General features: G+C 38.8%; 1 protein-coding gene across 8 annotated transcripts; it reads right to left on the reverse strand.

Moving 5' to 3' along the window:
* Nucleotides 1-172: 172 nt before the first annotated feature.
* Nucleotides 173-15627, reverse strand: LOC115588649 (uncharacterized). 8 transcript variants are annotated; one of them, XM_030429371.1, is made up of 9 exons: nt 15439-15627; nt 8454-8603; nt 8245-8331; nt 5169-8154; nt 4684-4907; nt 4317-4346; nt 950-1677; nt 571-729; nt 173-349 (listed from the first exon to the last, which is right to left on the reverse strand). In XM_030429371.1, exon 4 carries the CDS (start codon nt 7688-7690, stop codon nt 6674-6676), a length of 1017 nt encoding a protein of 338 aa, XP_030285231.1. In that variant the 5' UTR covers nt 7691-8154; nt 8245-8331; nt 8454-8603; nt 15439-15627; the 3' UTR covers nt 173-349; nt 571-729; nt 950-1677; nt 4317-4346; nt 4684-4907; nt 5169-6673. The 8 variants fall into 8 exon arrangements, 7 of the variants coding, with proteins under 7 accessions (XP_030285231.1, XP_030285232.1, XP_030285229.1 ...); XM_030429372.1 differs by lacking the exon at nt 15439-15627 and adding an exon at nt 11931-13406; XM_030429374.1 differs by lacking the exon at nt 15439-15627 and having other exon boundaries at nt 177-349; nt 5169-5229; nt 6276-8154; nt 8454-11498.
* Between the last annotated feature and the right edge of the window lie 5699 nt (nt 15628-21326).

The raw sequence follows: 21326 nt of genomic DNA on the forward strand, positions 1-21326 counted from the left end.
ATCTATATATATATACATACATATAGATATAGATGATATAGAACATACAGTAGACCATACATATATAATAGATACAACAGATACCTATAGATACATACCTACATACATATCCTACTATACCTACTATATATATATATATATAAATATAAACACATACATACATATACACACACACACCCCTGAACAATGCTGTTTTTTCTGAAATCTGACAACTGAACCCGAGGTCTGAAAATGTTAACTGTACGATGGTACTTACTAGGCAGCTGAGGAAGAATTCGTTGGAATTATCTCCAAGATACAGGGGCAGACATTGCAGGACAGCAGTGCGTGTTGTGGTGATGTCATTGGTCTATATATGGAAAAAAATGACAAAAAACAATAAGCAGAAGACTATATGACAGCAAACTTATTTGGGAAAAACAATGTCTGTGGATGTATGTGTGCTACAACGTGAGTTACAACGTTAAATTATAAAGAATTACTTGTACTGTAGTAGCAGCTGTAGGCCTAGTTGAAGCTTGCAAGCACACCACCATAAGGTGGTAATGATGAAGAAATTGAAACACTTACTTGTGTATTGATTGGCTGGAGGAGGCGATCAAGTGATTGGCCGACAACTCCTTTTTTGGATTTGAAGAGGTCAATGAGACGACTGGTATGGTGGTCCAAAGCTTCGTAGAAGTCTTTCTTGAGGTTCTTACTGGCCACTCTGTAGAACTCGGCAAACACCTTAAGAAACAAAAAAAACACATACAAAAAGACCCTAATTAGCTGACTAACCCTATTTGACTGTATGTATACACTACATTTCTCAAAAAGTAATGACCAGATTTACTCAATGATAAATCAATGGATCATTCAAACAATCTAACGAAACAGAGTAATCTACTATGAAAATAATAATTACTTGTGTTGTGGTTCAGTATAGTGCAGTGTCAGTGGGCCATACCTGACTTTCTGTGAACAGCGCAGGCCAGCGTTCCATCATCCTTTTAACTGGAGGCTGTTCTTCCACGATTTCTTTACGTCGCAAAGAAAATGTCTGGTCCATCATTTTTTTCACATTGGCTGAGTCCGGAAGCCTTTTCTTTGCTTCACTTTCAAGCTGTCTTCTAACAGACTCAAGAATATCTGCGTTTTCACCATCAGGAAAATTTGGCAAGAAATTTGTCTCACTCTGTGGGGTATGCTGTGTACTTGTACATTGTCTCTGCAAGTCTTTCTGAGATCACATGTTTCATGTCCCAAGAAACATCCATCCGAGTTCCATCCTTCATATAGGCAAGGTCTCCCTGCCTCAGTCTGAAATTTACATCCACAGAGAATTCTGGAATATCGAATGCAGGTGGCCAAGGATCCGGCCTCATCAACTGAGATTTTTCTTCACTTGTATACAGTATCTCTGTATCAGATGTGCTTGGTGAGGAAGAGAAGGACTCAAGACTTATAATTTTCAGCGTGGCTCGATCTGGCAGTTCTGACACATCTGTCAGATTGCAGAGAGCATTGTTAAACAGTGGGTCTTCAAACTGTAGTTTGAAATCATATGGTAGTGCCAGTTTAACTTTCAAGAGTTCCAAAAGAGACTCAAGGTTGCCTGGTTTCTGATCAAGGCTGATTCTTCTAATGTCACAATCAGTGACGACGACTCTGATTGGCCACTTCTGTTCCATAGTCCTACAAAGAAGAGAGCCATAAAGTTAGTGCAGCTAGCATAATATGTAATGTTTCAAAGAAACAAACAACGTGCCTCTGACTTGGTATGCCAACAAAGGAAAAACATCGTTGAACTCGGTCAACTGAGAGGCAACCAAGCCTGTGCTGCTTTGTGTCAATTCATAAGCACGAAGATGCTCATGATACCATGCAATCATTGATTTGCACAAGAAAACAATGTCCGCATTAATCACTAGCACTTGCTTAATCTGTCTGAATTCTGGAAGCCCTCCACATGAACCTACAGAAACCACCATATCTGCAGCATAGTTCATTCCATCAATATTGACAGACACAGCTGACAGGACTGTGTTTTGGAGACCACATCTTTGGTGCAAAATGTCTTGAATGTTCCCTGGGAGGGAAGAAATCATTATACTCTTGACTTTGTTTGCTTGGAGTGCTGGTTTGAAAAATGAAGCACAGTCCAAATGGTACGCCATCATCTTCTGATGTCGCCTTGCCAAAGTTAGGGGAACATTTTTGAAGTTCTGAGTTTCATGGATGACTTTTTTGAAGAAGTTGTGCTTCCCTTGGAATCTCATTGTCCACATGTCTATGAGAGGTCCAAAGACTTTCGTCAAGCGGGGATAATGCTCGATATAGTGATGCTTTGGACGGAGTCTGCAAGCTGGAAAAGCATTTAGTAGTAACTCTCTGTGCTCTGATATTTTAGATTCTAAATAGAACAAAGACTCATCTGTGAATCTCAGAGATACAACCAATTCAAGCACATCTTTTAAAACCATGAGCACCTCCCATGTTTCATCTCCCTCAGGAACAAGATGCCCAATCATTAAGGGAAGCAATCTGATTAGACACAAGTTTTCATGGCCGTTCCCTCCAAATGTCTTCTTTGAGGCAAATGTCTTTGGAACTGGTTGTGGTTTGTCCGTTTTGTCAGAAAAGGAATATGGGAATTCTTTGATGGCCTGATTTAGTGTCTCAAGAGAGATGTATTTCTTTTTTATCAGATCTTGAATGCACAGGTGCAATTCAAATGGGACCACTCCCTCCAAAAAATCATGAAGAATATCTGGAGGAAATCCATCAACAGCATGAAAATATTTCAAGTTTTCACCAAGCACACATCCGCCTTTGACTCCACAATGTGCTACTTTAGATGGGTCCTGCTTGACTTCCTGAACCTGGCTGTCATGGGCATCTTTGGTTCTCAGCGTGTAAAAACCTGAGCTGACATTTTTTGTTTGGATTTCTTCTCTTGTGGCCATACAAAACCTGCACATCCTCTCCACAATAAAGCTCTCTTGAAATCCCGCCAATGCATGGGCGGCCAAGTTATCTGCTGCAACATACAGCACAGTCCCCTTAATGCTTGCTCCCAACTTTTCAACATAAACTCCATTCTCCTCAAGTGATGCTAGGTCTTCAATAAGTGGACGTAGGACTTCATGATACCCCTTCTCTTTAACAGTGTTTACCTTGCATAAAACAGCCAACTGTATGGCATGAAGGGATGAGCGGTACTTTGGGTGTAGATTGGCAAGAACCCAATATACTGCGCACAACTTATGCTTCTTCTTAGATGTTCCGAGTGGGTTTGCAACCTCAAAGTCATCAATATACAACCCCAGGGCAATTCTGAATTCGTCTTCTGAAATGGCATTTTCACTGAAGTGAGAACCATCCCTATAGTTACTGTATCCACTTCCTTTAGAGCTGCTGGTGGTGAGAGCCTTGTCTAAAACATCATCTTTGCTCAACAGTGCCTGAAGCATTTTAATCAGTGGAATGTAAACTATATTTTGACCCTGCTTCTCAGTGACAAACTCCACAGGTTCCATGACAGGAAATTCTTTCGCAATGTAAGTTGCTCTCCTATTGGAAGTTGAAAGCGAGCCTCCAGCTGATGTGTGTTTCAAAAACACATTTGTGTCAGTCACTGCACAGACTACCTCCTTAACAACAGCATTATCAATATCAGGATAATGGCATCTGAGTATCTCCTCAACCACAGAAAACATCACGGGTTCTGAAAGTTGAAATACCTGTCCTATTTGCTGGATGATTTCTTGGAGAGCACTTTCAGATATGTTCAGTATTGTCTGCATTTTCAGGAAAAGTGAGGCCAAGTTATGCTCAAGCTGAGAGTTGAGGTCATTGACATCAACACCAACATCTGTCAGATCCTCTTCTTCTAAACTAGTGACATCTTCAGCTGGAACAGGTTCAGCTGGGACAGAGGTGCTCTCCTCAGTGCCACAGAGCTGCACAGCTATTCCTGGTTTGAACTGAAGACTAGATGTAGAATACTTCTGGTCATGATTCCTATTTTTGTGTGTGTTAAAAGTAGAGTAGACATTTGTCTCAAAGTCACAGTCCAGATAGGGGCACTGCACTTTTTGCATCAACTTCAGATGCTTGCGTAAATGAGTAAAAAATTCCTTTTTACTGCAAGGTTCATTAAACTCACACACTTGACAATTAAATGTTTGCACATAATCTTTTTCACTGGCCAACTGAGAGTGAAATCTGGATAAATGAACCTTCAGGGGAGGTTCTTGTGAAGCCACCATGCTTTAATCTATAATGCTTTAATAGCTGGCCTCTTTTTGGAGTGACAAAAGTGCAGAACTTACATGTCCACAGCATCCCTCTTCCAGTAGACACTTGAAAAAAATACAGGAGAACAATAAATTAGACTCAAAGAGACAGTGACCACCTATTGTAATGTCTAATGTTGAAGTATTTAGGATTAGCAACCTGCCCTTTGAGATGTTACTTATCACTGTTATCATTTGTCATCATATTTTAAATTTCAATCCAGTGATAGAAATAAAAACAAAAGTAAAAGGTATTATAGTAAACAGTTGTCTAAATTCTATAAGACAATACCAAAAAACTTGTTATCATCATTTTCTTACAAAAGGTTTTTAATGTAATAATTTTGCAATGGTGGATAAAAAATAATAAACATGAAATAAAAATTATTAAGAGTGACAATACCGTCTGGCAAGGATTGTGGTCCAGTCTACTGAGAAAGCTTCTTGTCAATGAAGCAGCAGTGAGGGAGGAGGTGCAGTGAGACGAATAGCTGCGTCTGCTGAACTGGTCTGGCTGGGTAAGATGGTTATCTGGTACCCTGGTGGCCAACCCAGTCTTGGTGACCGAGGGAACCTTTTTTCTAACTGCCACCAACTTCACTGCCAGAGACACCACCCTAAGGTAGGCTATATGGAGAGGAAAAAAATAAATAGTACAATTTTAACAGTCATTTTTAACAGCCATGTGTATTCTCATATCCTTCATATCTAAGCAAGATTAAATGATGAACTGATTAATATTATTTCAATAATGTTTCCAATTTTGTGTATTAAAACAGATGGCAGTTACTATGAAAAACTCCTTCAGACAAAATGTATTACTTAAGGATAAGCATTAATAATTAATCTGACCTGCATTTTGAATTTCTAAATGAAAGCAGTACCCACCTTGTCTCCTTTCTTCTGTGTTGGTTTGTTGGTTTTAGTATGTATCAGGGTCTTACACCACCTGCATGAAATAAACACAACTGGGTAAAGTCACTAGTCAGCACTGATGGGCAGTAACGCGTTAGAAGTAACCCGACTACTTTTTTCAAGTAACGAGTAAAATCAAGGGATTACAATGGCAAAAACAGTAATTAGATTACTGTTACTTTACCGCAAGCTTGCTGCGTTACTGCGTTACTAAGCCGTGATATTGTTTTGTGAGACTGTCTCGTGACAATGGCTTATGAGCGGCGCGGCGTCAGTGGTAAACAACAGACACCTGTAGATCAACAAGATATAGCACGGAGCGCGAGAGAGCAGGACCATGCAGCGTTTAATGTTTGCAAGTACCGACATAACTTTGAGTTTGACTAGGTAAAAGGTGACAAAAACCCGGCCCTCCGGTCTTGAGCCCGGACCCGATGTAGCCCGCACCGCGCGCGCTTCTCTGCTCACCGCGGCTCCCGTTGCCGGCGACGGACGTGGATCGGCCCCCTGCTCCAACGCTTTCACTGGGACAGTATTTACCTTTCTCTAGCGTTACTGGGTCAGTTATAACCGCTGTTAAGAGCAGCGGGCGTGTCCTGAGCCAGAGAAGAAGCGCCTAGTTACTGTAATGGTAATTTAATTGATGTTACACACACAATGTTTACATCCCAGCACGAGCATGACTGCACGGAGCCGAACTGAGCGACAGGCAGCCCCCCCCCCACCACCACCACCACCACACACGCGCGCGCTTCTCTCCCACCACAGCCCGTTAAGCTAAGCTAACTGGTTAACTCAGAAACAACAGAATTAAAGTGGCGCGCGCTAATCCAGCAGCTAACAGTGAGGACCTGGTGGAGACATATTAGCACTACACTGGGGCACCAGGCCGAGTCTAAGCACTTTTATCCTGATTCGCCCATGTTGAGCTGCTGCTAACGTCTGCTCTGTGAACCCGCGGGCAGACACACACAGACCAACATGCCAACAAAAAGTCAAAGAGTGGGCTTTCTTCCAACAACTCTCATTCCAAACATTAAATTATATTGACAAGATTACAAACAAGAGCTTTACACTTACCGAAACCAACGTTAGAGCCAACGTTCTGTGAGGGCAATGGCGTTCTCTTTCTTCTTCTTTAGTTAGGCAGACTAGACACAGCTATGGTGTATTGCTGCCCCTACTGTTTGTTATCGAGACCTACGTCAAATCCTTCTGTACACTCCTATTTTGTGTAGATAGTCCATCAACTTCTTTGTCTTAGGCCAAGAATCCAGATTTAAAAGCGTGTGCATATTAAAAACAGTTTCCCCATCTGTTCCAAGTTTCCTGAAGAGAGTCCTTCTTTGTTTGGAGTATATTTTGCACTGGAGTAGCACATGTTTTACTGTCTCGCTATCTCCACATTCACATTTGCCATCAGGATGCTTATCAATCAGAGCCAGCCCACTCCTCAGCCCACAGTGTCCCAGCCTCAGTCATGAGAGTAATACAGAGTCTTTTCTATTACATTTAATGGTGCACTTGCTTTTACTTACACTCTGCTGCACTATAAAGTATGCCCTTCCCTTCCTTTCCTTCTCCCAAGATTTTTGCCACTTCTCTTTTAAAAATCGGTTTATTCTTTCTGTGTACTCTGGTGCTCCATATTGTAAGTGAATTTGAACTCTTTCCTCCTTGACCGCCTTTTTTGCCATCTCATCCGCCTCCTCGTTCCCCTTCACACCCATATGTGCTGGAACCCAAAGAAATCCCACCTCATACCCTGCTTTGTGTATCCTGAAAAGAGACTGTAAAATTTCTACCACTACATCAGGTCTGTACTTGGATTTAGTTTCTTTTATTGTAGTTAAGGTTGCAGCTGAATCACTGCATATGATTGAATTTCCCTGTTTATTTTCCTCAATCCATCTTAATGCCCACAGAACTGCCACCATTTCTGCTGTGAAGACTGACATATGATCTGAAATTCTATATCCTTTTTTATAACCGATTTCAGGTATGCTAATACCAACTGCCACTCTTCCACTTTCATGATCCTTTGACCCATCTGTGTAAATTTGTAGGTGGTCTCCCCATTTTAGTTGCTGCCAGATTTTAACCTCCTTTACTACATCTTCTGACATCCTTGTTTTGCTTTTATTCAACAACTTTAGGTCAACCATGGGATCTGGAATTAACCATGCTGGAACAACTGGTCGACATACTGGAGGACAGACACTAATATCCACCATTCCAATTTCCCGTACCACCGATTTTAATTTTTCCGCAAAATTTGTTTTAGCCTTTTTTGATATTCCCATAAACTCCCAGTGCTCATTCAGAAGGTTTTTTGTTGGTATCATTTCATTTTGTCCTTTAAGCTTCATTAAATATCTCAAACCAAGTTTATGTCTTCTAATTTCTAACGGCATCTCTCCCATTTCGGCAATGGCGTTGATCGCTTGCCTGAGTTTACTTCCAGTGGTAGATGCGCGCCAACCGGAAATGGACATGCGCACTGGGGTGCGCAGCTCTGTAACTTAAGTCTCATACCACAAACCATGCTACTCACTCAGAAAAATCAAGGTCATATAACTTAAGGAAACAAGTATGCAGGTAAAAAGTGCAGAAAACTCGGTGTAAGAAAGTAAACTTAAAAAACTAGTAAAAGTTAAATGCACTATTTCATCTTTAGTCTGGACATTGTTTGCTTTTACAGTGTACTAAATTTGGCTTTACTGAGGCTGACTGTGCTCTACCAAATCGTGATTTAGTGAACTGGAAGGAGAAACAATAATGACGAGTTAATTTCATAATGCAAAGCATAAAACAATTCACACAAGACATTAATAACTGCAACAATATTCACCATAGCTAAACTTGGAGGGGGGCGCAGGAAAGACCGCTGGGCTAAATGATCATCACTGGCTGAGACTGAGGCCACAGGCTGAACATCAGCAGGGGACTGAGTGGCAGGCTGCTAAAACAAGAGGATTATCACATGCGCTGTAACAGCAACAGCATAACAGCAATGTAAACAGACATGCAATATTTTTCTAATGTTCACCTTAACAGTGTGAAAGCCACAATTACAGGTCGTGGATCCTCCAAAGAGGGTGGTCTGTCCACGGGCCTGCAAGGGGCATTTCTCAATCTGAAACAATCAAAATTGTATTCAGCCTAGAGTAAGACACTTTCTGCACCAACAGAATGACTATTTCTCATCTAGTGATAGCATGGTCATGAGTAATAGGTGGATATTTTGCTGCACTTTACCTTCTGGTAGAGGTCAAAGGCTTTGCACTGCCTTGGGGACGGTCTGTTGCCTCCTCCAGCAGGCCAAACCCCAGAGCTGGCGAATGATTTCAGCCTCGCCATCCACTCCCCCTCTCCCATTTCCTTGTGGCTCTTTGGTTTAGTGCTCATCTGAAGACAACATGGAAATAATCACAGTAGTTACAACTGTGAATCACAGCATAAACATAGTGTGCTGAACAAGTGTGCAAGTCCTGTGAAATTCCAGTCTCTGTGCGATGACAACATTTACAGACTATATTTTTAGATGATTGCTAAACACCTTTATACACATTTATCTTTATATTACAATGATGTGCTCACATGTCCTGTGCAATTATCCAACCATGGTCATATCTATCAGTGAGAGGTGTATATCATGTATACATTTCTTCATTTTGATTTTATTTCTAAATGAATCAATCACTCATTTCCTCTCATTTTGACTCCTGAGCTGCTATTACAAGTTACTGGTGTAGGATCAATAGAAGTCACGTTATCTTGTCATGTTTGCATTCAGGTAACGTTACTGTAATGACATGACTATAAGAACTGTCATACTTGGGCTTCAGGTTGGCTGATAAGGTCCTTTATTTCTTGAAAGTAGTTTAAATGAATTCACAAACTAAGCGGCAACATGACCGGTTAATATGTACAGTAGGCTTACTCAGTAGACTGTACAAGTGTATTAAGCAGAACAAATGAACAGGTACACATGGTATGGGATCGTGTAATAAGAACACACAGTGCTCCTGAAGCACATACACGCTGTCATAACGCTACCGCTACAGTTACAGTTACTTACAGTTAATGTACAGTAGATGCAGGGGCGACTTTTAGTGGGGCAGCTTAGCTAGAAATTATATAAGGATTGTGCATTTTATGATAAAAGTGTCAAATTTGGTACACTTGTAGCCAAAGACATATAGAACAAAATTAGATGTGGAGGCACAACGAATTTTCAATATGGCAGCCATTTTCAAGATGGCCGCCTGTTTTGAGATTCAATTTCACATTAACAATGGATAATAGGTGATAGAAACATGAAATTTGGTACAATTATAGCCAGAGAAATGGGGAACATGTAGAGGGATCAAGACTTTTCAATATGACAAAAATTAGATGTGGAGGCATGACAAATTTTCAATATGGCAGCCATTTTTCAAGTGACAGTGACAACTGCTTTTAGATAAAATTTCATATTAACAATGGATAATAAGAAATAGAAGCATCAAATTTGGTAGATATGCTCAAAGACACAAAGGAAAAGCAATACAGATATGGACCCATCATACATTTTAAATATGGCGACCATTTTGCAAAATGGCTGCCAGTGACAGCTCTTTTTAGATAATTTTCATAATAATGATGGACATAAATGATATGAGGATATATGTTGGATTTATCTACTAAGCATTCAAGACGGCGGGCATGCCTGGTCGCCTAGGAAAACAGTGCTTTCAATACAATTGCATTTATCTTATTTGGATATCAGTTAGGGTAAGAGTTAGGTTTAGAGTTAGGGTAGTCTGTGTAGATTTGTGTACATTCACATTTCCATGAAATAAAATTGTCCTAAATAGAGTGGATGTCAAAGCACAACCAGGGCACACTGGTGACACCACTGCTGTGAAACTCAGCATGGGGTTCAGTGACAGCTAATACACTCTGCTTTACAAAGCTTCACTTATTTGTGGTAGTTTAGTGATAGTTTAGTGGCAGTGTAGTTTAGTTTCCTAAATGCTATCTAATGTTAGCCCCACATCTAGTTGTTTATGACATGATGTAGTTAGATAGCTGCACCTGAATAGACAGGAAGTCCCAGCGTGCGAGAGACGAACCAAGGGTAACGGGGCTTTAAATGACTTTCATTTAGTTACCCGGAAGGTGTACAGATCGCACAGGAATTAAATGCCACTGGATGAACGATCGGACTAGGTGTAGGGTAGTTATCACATCTGAACCTAGTTGTATCCCAAATGTTAATGTGCTAAAAAGATAGTCCCTCGGCCTTCACTTAAGAAAATGGCTAAGAACTTTAAAGTTGTGAATCTTGTTGATCAAAGGTCTATATCTAAGACAGACTGGAATCTCTGTGCAATATGTCAGGAAGTCAAAGCAGAAGAAGCATTGACATGCCCATTGCAAAATACGCGAGTAGACAAGGGGAGTGGGTACAGTTCACTTGCAGAATATTTGACAAAGTTCAATGAACTTGGACAGCTCCCTTCAATGTTCACACTTGGACGGTTAGATGAGGGTCAAGGTATTGAAGCAGCCATGGTTGCAAATAAAGCTAAGGCTGCCATCTTGGTCACCTTCTTGAAAAAAAGTATAATCTAAATGATAGCTACCAAGTGCAATGCAGATAAATCCAACATATATCCTTGATATATAATCAACATCACATTATATCCATCATTAATATGAAAATTAATCTAAAAGCAGTTGTCACTGGCAGCCAATTTGGAAAATGACCGCCATGTAGATCATTTATGAGGGTCCATATCTGTATTTTTTTAGTGTATTTGGCCATAACGGTACCAAATTTGATGCTTATATTACATATTATCCATTGTTAATGTGAAATCTATAATATATTATCTATCTATAAACAGTTATCACTGGTGGCCATATTAAAAATGGCTGCCATATTGAAAATTTGTCGTGCCTCCACATCAAATTTTTGTCATATTGAAAAGTCTTGATTCCTCCACATGTTCCCCATGTGTTTGGCTATAACTGTACCAAATGTGATGCTCCTATCACATATTATCTATTGTTAATGTGGAATTTCATCTAAAAACAGTTGTCACTGGCGGCCATTTTGAAAAATGGCCACCATATGAAAAAGTCTTGATCTCTACATGTTCCCCATGTCTTTGGCTATAACTGTACCAAAATTTATGTTTCTATTACCTATTATCCATTGTTAATGTGAAATTTAATCTAAAAACAGTTGTCACTGGCGGCCATCTTGAAAAATGGCCGCCATATTGAAAATTTGTCGTGCCTCCACATCTATTTTTTTTCTATATGCCTTTGGCTACAAGCATACCAAATTTGATGCTTTTATCATAAAATGCACAATCCTTCTGGTTATCTGCCCCACTATTTAGCTAACGTTCACACTGGTTATCTTAACTTAGCCACCGCTAGAAAGACGTGAAACAGGTCATCAATATTGAACTAAATGATGGGTTACTTGAATCAGAACATTCTGAATTTAATGACGATATAAATATATGTTAGTTATACACAAGTGTCTCCATTCATCGTAACATTGGTACCACATAACGTTAGTAATGTTAGCGACGGCTAGTTACAATGAATGAATGACAGTTGCTGAAGAACATCATAACTGGAATGACGAAATCATAGAATTAGTCGGCGTGACGAATGTAAATATAACATTGATGACCATTCGGTCAGAAAATGGACACAATTGAATGTACTTACTGTTAATCCAATGCAAGTTTGTGTGCGCTTCGAGACGGAGGTGAAAGCGGGGTTTTTTGTTTTCTTTTTTCTCTTTGTGCGCTTTCGTTTTTTTTAAAATTAAATCTTTACAATACAAACAGTAAAAACAAGCAAGTAGAGTCATTAATACAGAAAATATATTAGTCAAGAGCAGAGCCAGGGGAAGTTTCAAATAAATACATTAAATATAGAGCATAACTGAATGATTTTAGCAGCTTTCTTATTTTTTAAATCATAGATGTTTTAATGTACTGTTCCGTTTCCTTACCAAAAGAAACAAAAGAAGGTTTAGAAATTACTAAATTTGGCTTTGTGAATATGATATTTCCCTAAATTTATCAACACATTAATTAGGTATATTTTTTTCTGCTTCTTACTTTTGTTGTCAAGGAAACCAAACAGTACATTTTTCCAAAACAAGGAAAAATCAGAGACAAGTTTAACAGTAATATATCGGGATAGGTCTTTCCAGAAAGGCTGGTGTAGGGACATTGCCAGAAAAGGTGCACCATTGTTTCTGGAGATAAAAAAAAAGAACAGTTAACACATATGTCAAGCTTAAACCTAAGGAGATATTGCTTAGCGGGATAATACCTATGTGTGATTTTGAAAGAGACTTCTCTTACTTTATTCGTAAGGAGGTATTTGTAAGGAAGGTTCCAGATATTTCCCCAATTCAGGTTGTGAACAAAGTTAGACCAATAGGGAACAACATTAGGGGTACTGGTAACCTCTCTCTGGAATAAAGAGCGAATGTTACGATTATTCCTCGTTGTGGTAGCGAAACATATATTACCAACTCCGGTCAACTTAGGGTCCAAAGCTGGTAAACAGTCTGGTTTACCAGTCCCTTTTAAGAGAGTTAGAATACCAGATGGGATGGCATCCATAACAATTGCAAACTCTTTTGGGGTGATTGGAATGCCAAAAGTGTGAAGGAATTCAGAATAATTCAGCAATGTTCCATTACCATTTAGAAGTTGGGATACTAGAATTATGTTATTATTGAACCAAGTTTTATAAAATAAAGATTTATTCTTGAACTTAATAAGCTGATTATTCCAGATGTAGCACCTATGTGGGGAGAAATTATGTTTGTAAATTAATGACCATGCTAAGAGCATTTGTTTGTGGAATTTAGATAAAATTAAGGGAATTTTTTCTATTTCATAATCACACAAAAGTAAGTATTCTAAGTATTCTAAATATTCCAACCTTAGAGAAAATATAGTTAGGTATAAAGTTCCATGAAGATGTTGGATCTTTTAGAAAGTGCTTTATCCAATTTATTTTAAAAGTATTATTAAGGGTTGTAAAATCAAGAAAGTTTAGACCACCGCTTTCAAAGGTGTTCATAATACAGGGTTCGTACACATTTTTCAAGGTCAAATTCAAGCACTTTTCAAGCACTTTTAAGTGTCATTTTCAAATTTTTCCAGCACCTTATTGCTGGGGTAAAATACATATCTACAGGAATATATACACTCATTTTTGTACATTGTATTATGCTGCGAACATCTAAAATCATGTTTCATAATAGCAAGAAGTTTAGAAATTAAAGGAGAACACAAAGTTTTATCCAAAAAAATGGAAGCCACTTGGCGTTCTTCAGGAACACTCGCACCGAGACAATGAGAGACTGAGAGCACCCTGTAATTTTCTTTTTTGACATAGATCTTTATGTTTCAGAATGCAGTGTTGGGAGTAACGCGTTACAAAAGTAATGCAATTACTGTAATGCATTACTTTTTGGTGTAACACAGTAATGTAAACAAAAAAAGGTAATATTTTACTCAGTACAAATCTCAGTAACGCGTGTTATAATGCATATAATGCATATAATGAGAACTTTTGATCGAGGAGAAGATGACTGGAAGGATGTGAAGAACATTATAGTTAAGTGCATTTTGTGTGCAAAACCAAAAGATCTCTCTACCTCGCAAAATAGCACAAGTCATTTAACGAAACATCTAGAGCGGTGTCACACTAACATTAAGCTAGTGACCAAAAGAAAGCAAACTGAGGATGAGAGCAGAGAAAAAACATTCTCCTGTACTGCGATGCTTGAACCTCAAGAAGCGAGGAGACTGGTGGCAGAGTATGTTGTCAAAGACATGCTGCCACTTTCAACAGTGGATTCTCTGTCTTTTATAAAAATTGTGAGCAAGATCCCCGTCCAGGCTAGCAATGACAAGGTAAGCTATTATTGCCTCAACAGGTTAGTGCTGCTGGGCTACTGACTGTAATATAAATATAGCGACATAATGTCAGTCTGTGTTACATCAGTTTGTATCCAGATAAAACATACAAAAACTTCTGTTAAACACAATAAACATTAGCTAAAGGGCCTTACAATGTAGGCTCCCACCTGTTTTTGAAAGGTCTGCCCAAACTGAATTTGAGTGTTATCGACCATTTTGAGATGTACGACCACTTTCTGCCCCATGAACAGATTTAGGCTACACTGGAAATCAATGTGTGTGTTTCAAAAAATGTCAATACAATGTAGATGCATTCTAAGAATATGTACTGTCCCTGATATATAGAGATGTTTAATCACATCTAGAGGACAGAAGCTTTTAGAAAATGCTTTCCCTTACGTTAATAACGATCAAGGTGTTGACATACAAAAAGTTATGACACATACTGATTTTTCAATGTAAATATTCTCATGAAACAGGTACTGCACCCCAAATGTTTCAATTTTAACACTGCAATTCATGTTCAGTATGGCCAGCCCTTTCAAAAACTGTTGTTTTCAGCGTTAGTGGTTGTATATGTTGGTGAAAGTAACTTAAAAGTAATGCAACAGTAGTGTAATGCCTTACAATTAGAATACAGTAATATCACAATGTAATAAAGTTACTGAAATGACAGTAACAAGTAATAAATAATGCTTTACTTGTTTGGAGTAACTTGCCCAACACTGTCAAAATGTGTCACCTATCTGTAAGAAGTCTTGGCTTGCCATCTAATTTACTTTATTAGAAGTAAGTAATGAGAAGTGGAGACAGTGAACATTCCCTTTTCACACTTCAAGCTCTGACTGATGTCAGTGCCTGGTGTGACGTCACAGAGACAAACTGAACAGTCAGTTTCTGACTCTGGCACTTTAGCTCTGCTGTTCACCCGTGTGAGTGACTCGTCTGCTGACTGGCTGTCAGCAGAGGAGAGATGCTCTGTGCTGCACAGAGTGCTGTTCGCTTATTAATCAAAGTTTATTAATATCGAACGTGTCATCAGTCCAAATTGCATCAAATTCCACCTTCTCCTCAGCTACCAGGCTGCATGTGTGACGACACACACACACAGGCCACAGACTGCATACACAGACAGTCAGGCGCTAACTTAACGAGGTCACGTAACGTGATTAATGGTCCGCTAATTATTCTTTAGCTTGTTATGGTTTAGCTAACGTTAGCGGTTAGCATAAACAAAGTGTTAACATGCAGCGTTGGCCTAAGTTACTCAAAAAGTCTTCACTTACATGTCATGTGACTTTAGAGCGCAGACTCTCCCACTGCACACATCTGCACATCCTTTTTGCAGACTTTGCATGACGCCACTCTTTGATTCGGTCCTCGTCATAACCATAGTTTGTACTTATAATTTTCAAGCCAATGCTCGTTAACACAGGAGCCTCCCGGCATGTTGTCATCTCCTGCTGTCGCTCTTCTAAGAGGGGCGGGGCTACACACAGACTGGCAGGTCACAGAGAGGAGCAGAGAGGCTCAGCGGAGCCCAGGAGAACACATCTCCACATACGGTTTTCTTACCGATTTTATTTCTCCTTGTAATAAGCAAACTATCCAGTCCATCTCAATTTTGTGAAAGACATAGAGTTATAATGTCAAGCACTTTCAAGCACTTAAACTAAAATCCAAGCACTTTTTAGGCCTTGAAAATACAACATTGAAATTCAAGCACTTTCACGGATTTCAAGCACCCGTACGAACCCTGATAATAACAGATTTTTTCACATAATGCGTCTTGAAAAGTAGTTTATCAATGGAATTACAAAGCTTTTGGTTAACAAACAAGGGGATCGCTGCATATGTAAGATGAGATAAACCTTTGTCAACAATACTCGACCTTTCAAGGATAAATCTCTCTGCAGCCATTGATTAAGCTTTTTCTTTGTCTTATCTTTAATCAAATTAAAGTTTACAGAGCATCGATCCTCCTCATTTTCTATTATAGTAATCCCTAGATAAGTAATCTTATCTTTGATTGGTATGTAACATACCTGGGAGGTGTCGCTTTCCTTGAGGGCAAAAAGTTCACACTTTTAAGATTTAAACAGAGTCCAGAAGCTGCGGAAAATAATTATATTGTTTTGATAGCAATTGGCACTTGGCTGGCATTTTCAAAAAATAATGTAGTATCATCTGCTAGTTGGGTGAGGATAACTTCTCTTTCTGCAATTTAGATTCCTTTTAAAGCACTATTTTTAATATGGGTGGAAAGAAGCTGTGTACATAAAATGAATAGGTAGGGGGACGCAGGGCAGCCCTGACGGATGCCTCTTTGCAGCTCAAATCTCGGTGATGTCCCATTTTTTAATCTAATAGAGCTATTGCCTTTAGAGTACATTGTTCTAACAGCTTTACAGAAAAAATCTCCAAAACCAAATTTCTCAATAGTTTGAAATATAAAGTTATGATCTACTGTGTCAAAGGCTTTATAGAAGTCCAAGAAAAAGATAAGGTTTCTGGACATAAAAATGAATGATCAATTATATCTAAGACAAGCCGATTATTGTTTGAGATATGTCTTTTTCAAATGAATCCTGATAGGACTTCATCAATAATAGGGTCTAAAACATTTTTTAATCGTTTTGCAATTATTGAGGAAAAAATTTTGTAGTCAGTGTTTAGTAATGAAATAGGTCGCCAATTATCAATAAACAGTGGATCCTTATTGGGTTTGGGGATTAACGTAATTAAGCCTTGGGTCAGTGAAGGAGGTAGAGAACCTTTTTCAACACTTTCTAATATTACTTCAAGTAGAAAGGGAGCTAGATCTTGAGTAAAAGCCTGATAAAACTCTGCAGAGAGGCCATCAACTCCAGGAGATTTGTTATTTTTACAATGTTCAACTGCAAATGTGATTTCCTGCAAGGTTATAGGGTCATCGCAGAATTTCCTATCATCTTGAGAGATTGGTGTGACGATAAGAGAGTTCAAGAATGTAGTGGTTGATTGATGGCAATATTTCGATTTGTATACATTTCTATAGAAGTCCGAACAGAAAACAGCTATGCTCTTCGGATTATCAGTTACAGTATCGTTGATGTTAAATTGCTGGATTAAATTGAATTTCCCGTGATATTTTTCTAAACCGAAAAAATAGGCAGAGTTCTGTTCCCCGTCTTCAATCCACCTTTTTCTTGACCTTATAAAGGCACCTTTTGCTTTGTTGGAGTAAATCTCATTTAGTTTAAGTTGTTCCGAAATTAAGGTTAGTCTTTCCTCTTCTGATATATCTGTAGGGTCCTTCTGGTACAAAGAAATTATGTTAGAGACCACCCTTTCTTCCTCCAATTTACGATTTTTAGATAGGTTACCACCATACTTCCTCAAATATTGACCAGCTTTAAATTTCAAAAGTTCCCAATTGCTACCAAAAGCATCCTCTGACTTTGCTTTGTTCCAAAATTCCAATATAATTTTTTTTATGTCTGATTTTACCACCTGTGTTGTAAAAGTGAACTGTTTAGTTTCCAGTAGGCATTTCTACATTTTGTAGAGGGGGCAGAGTGTAAGGGGATAAAGATGGAGACTGCATTATGATCTGTTAATGGGGTTGTGATGATATTAACTGATATTTTATCAATATTCAAATGATCAGACACTAACCAATAGTCCAATCGTGAACGTCTGGTGGCACTTCTATTACTCCAAGTAAACGCCTTCATATTAGGATTGTTAAACCTCCACACATCAATCAAGTTAAATTTTTACATAAATAATTTGAGGTTTTCATTTACTGCAGTGGAGACACGCGGAGGCCAACAGTCAATGTTTGGAAAGTTAATAAGAGTATTTTGTATATGCTTCTCTAATGTTTCAAGCACTATGTCGTTCTCATGGTTAGAATTATAGCCATATATGTTAATAACTATCACAGTAAAGTTTTCAATGGTTAACACTTGAAGGATAAAATGACCTGACAGATATTACTGACAGATAAAAGAATAGTCCCTGGAAAATTATATTTTAGAGTCGCAACACCAGCAGAATGTTCAGACCCGTGAGCCTGCCACAGATCATTCCCCCACTGGGATCTCCATCATCTGGAACTGAATGTGACTCTTGAATGAAACAAAAATCAGATTTGTGCTGCCTGACAAACAAAAATAACGCTTTGCGCTTAACAAAATCCCTTATCCCCCTGGCATTGAGAGTAATGATAGATAAAGACGTATTAACAACAACAGATAGAACAATGTAAGAAAAAAAGTTGGATGAAACTAGACTTTAACCTTACTGTAAGGAGCTGCACCATTTTAACTTAAATAAAAAGTACATAGTGAAACTTAGTAAAACAAAAAAATAATAGAGATACCCAGGTTCTCAGTCGACAAATTAACACAAACCAGTTATTAGCAATTAATAAACATAAAATGCTAGTCTCTATGACAAGGCAAAAAATTTGACTGGATGTAATAAATGTTGTCTTGTAAACATACTCGGTTGAGTTTCATAAATGTGCTCATCAGACCTTAAAAAAAATTTAACAAATAAAGTGTTTCTCAGAACAATTAGAAGAACATAAACACAGTGAATGAAAAGCACTTTGGTTATTATAGCTTAACTCGGCTTAAGGCACATGTTGACAGGTGTGGCGTTATCCACTTTCAGGTAGCTGGAAACAGTTCACCCCCGCAAAGGCTCGACCTCCAACGAAGTAGGCAGCCTTCCCTTGTTCTCGCGCTTTAGCCACCAGCGGCCACAGCTGCATCCTTCGCTCTCTGACAGCTGGGTACAGGTCAAAACATAGCTTGTTGTTTTGAAGGAAGTCGGACATCTTTGCAGCTTTCCAGACGGCGTTGCCAAACCAAACTGTAGAATTATCCCTCGAGGCTTGGTGGCATCTTTCTTTGGTTGGCCGAGACGGTGCACTGAGTCAATAACATCGGGGAGTTTGTCCTTGTGCTCCTGCAGGATGGACTGACAGATGTGTATCACCTCTTGGCGGACGTTATGGTCTTTGTTTTCAGCCATACCATAGAGTCGCAGGTTCCACCGTCGCGAATAGTTTTGCAGCTCAGTTATTCGTTGTTCCAGTAGGCTCGCCTTTTTCTCCGCCACGTTGACTCGGTCATCAATGTGTGTCACTTTACCTTTCACTTCACGGATCTCAGTGCAGGCAAAGTCAACCGTCTTCTTTAGCCCCTCAATTTTCAGTGTATTGTTGGAAATCATTCTCTCCACATTCTTCTCCAGAGAGTCGATTCTCGTGTTGAAGATGTCTGAGATTTTCTGCACAATACCTTCACTGTCTAGATCCAAGGAGCACTGCGACTTCATTTTCTTTGGAGTAGGAGGTTTGGAGGGAGTTGTGGAAGGAGTTATGGGGAGAGGGGGGAAATCTGGGTCGCCGAGGGAGATCACAGGCGCATATTAGGGGTGGGCGATATTGCAAATTTTGGTATCGATCTGATACCAAGTAAATACAGGGCCAGTATTGCCAATACCGATACCAATACTGATTTCTAATCAATGAATGATTTTGTACTTATGCCTTTAATTAGTTGACCATTATTAATAACGATAAAACACAGGACAAAGATTTTAGCCAAATAAGAAAAATTACATTTAACATAATTAAATCTATAACCTATCTGCATGTAGCCTAAATAGGAATACTAATGTCCCTTCAACAGATACACAAAAGGGTTATCATATATATATATAAATATAAGTATATATTTTTGTGTTACAGTTACAGTGAACCTGAGTGAGTGGAGTGAGAGAGGTGAAGAGGAGCGCTGCGCTTTAAAGCTTTAAAGCTTTAAAGAGCGCTAGAAGCTCCTATTTGCCAGTTATAGTTGACTAAGCTGTATTTCAGTCAAAAATCCTTTCTCGAGTGACATTGTACTCAAAATGTCTGAACTTTAGCTAATTATAGTATTGAAACATGGTTTCAGCTGTTCTTTCATTCGTTTTAGCCACAAGTATTTTCTGGCCATGTCAAGCTTTTCAGAGCGCTAGAAGCTCCTTTTTGCCAGTTATAGTTGACTAAGCTGTATTTCAGTCAAAAATCCTTTCTCGAGTGACATTGTACTCAAAGTGTCTGAACTTTAGCTAATTATAGTATTGAAACATGGTTTCAGCTGTTCTATCATTCGTTTTACCCAGAAGTATTTTCTGGTCATGTTAAGCTTTTCAGAGCGTAAGAAGCTCGTTTTTGCCCTCATAATAGACTAAGCTGTATTTCAGTCAAAATTCTTCATCAAGGGAAATTGTACTCAAAGTGTGTGAACTTTACCTAATTATAGTAGTGAAACATGGTTTCAGCTGTTCTATCATTCATTTTGGCCAGAAGTATTTTCTGGCCATGTTAAGCTTTTCCGAGCACTAGAAGCTCATGCTTGCCAGTTATAGTTGACTGAGCTGTATTTCAGTCAAAAATGCTTTCCCAAGTGACACTGTTCTCAAAGTGTGTGAACTTCACCTAATTATAGTATTGAAACATGGTTTCAGCTGTTCTATCATTTGTTTTAGCCAGAAGTATTTTCTGGCCATATTGAGCTTTGCTCCTGTCGCTCTGAAATGCTCAAACATGAGAGGAAAGACCTCTGACTGAAACCAATGTTGGAACAGCTGAAGACCCGTTTGCAATATCATAATTAGGTATTTTTTTTAACATCTGTTTATTGGTTTTTCATTAACAGGGCATTGTATGAATATGAGTTACATCAAATGTCATAGAAAGATCATGTTCACATACATATCAACAGAAACAGCCTAAAATCAAAACGAAAGATACATTAAATTACAGGGTTACATTATAAAGTAATTATCGACACCACAGCAGAAAGTCACAATGGTTATTATTGCCTCGTTTTTGCATAGTCAATAAAGGGTTGCCAAGTCTTGTAAAATTTGTCAACTGAGCCTTGTAGGCTGAATCTGATCTTTTCCAGCCTCAGGTGCTGCATAACATCTCTTATGAATATAGTGTAGGTTGGGGGTTGAGCCTGCTTCCAGTTCAATAAAATTAATCTACGTGCTAGCAGGGTTATAAACCTCACCATAGTTGAAGAGAGTCCTTTAAGAGGACTGTCTTCTCCTGGTACCCCAAACACAGCCAGTAGCGGGTCAGGTCTAATCGTGTGTCCTAAAATATCAGACAGCATTTTGAATATAG

The sequence above is a fragment of the Sparus aurata genome, chromosome 9, assembly GCF_900880675.1.
Source record: "Sparus aurata chromosome 9, fSpaAur1.1, whole genome shotgun sequence".
In the NCBI taxonomy this organism is placed as follows: domain Eukaryota; kingdom Metazoa; phylum Chordata; class Actinopteri; order Spariformes; family Sparidae; genus Sparus; species Sparus aurata.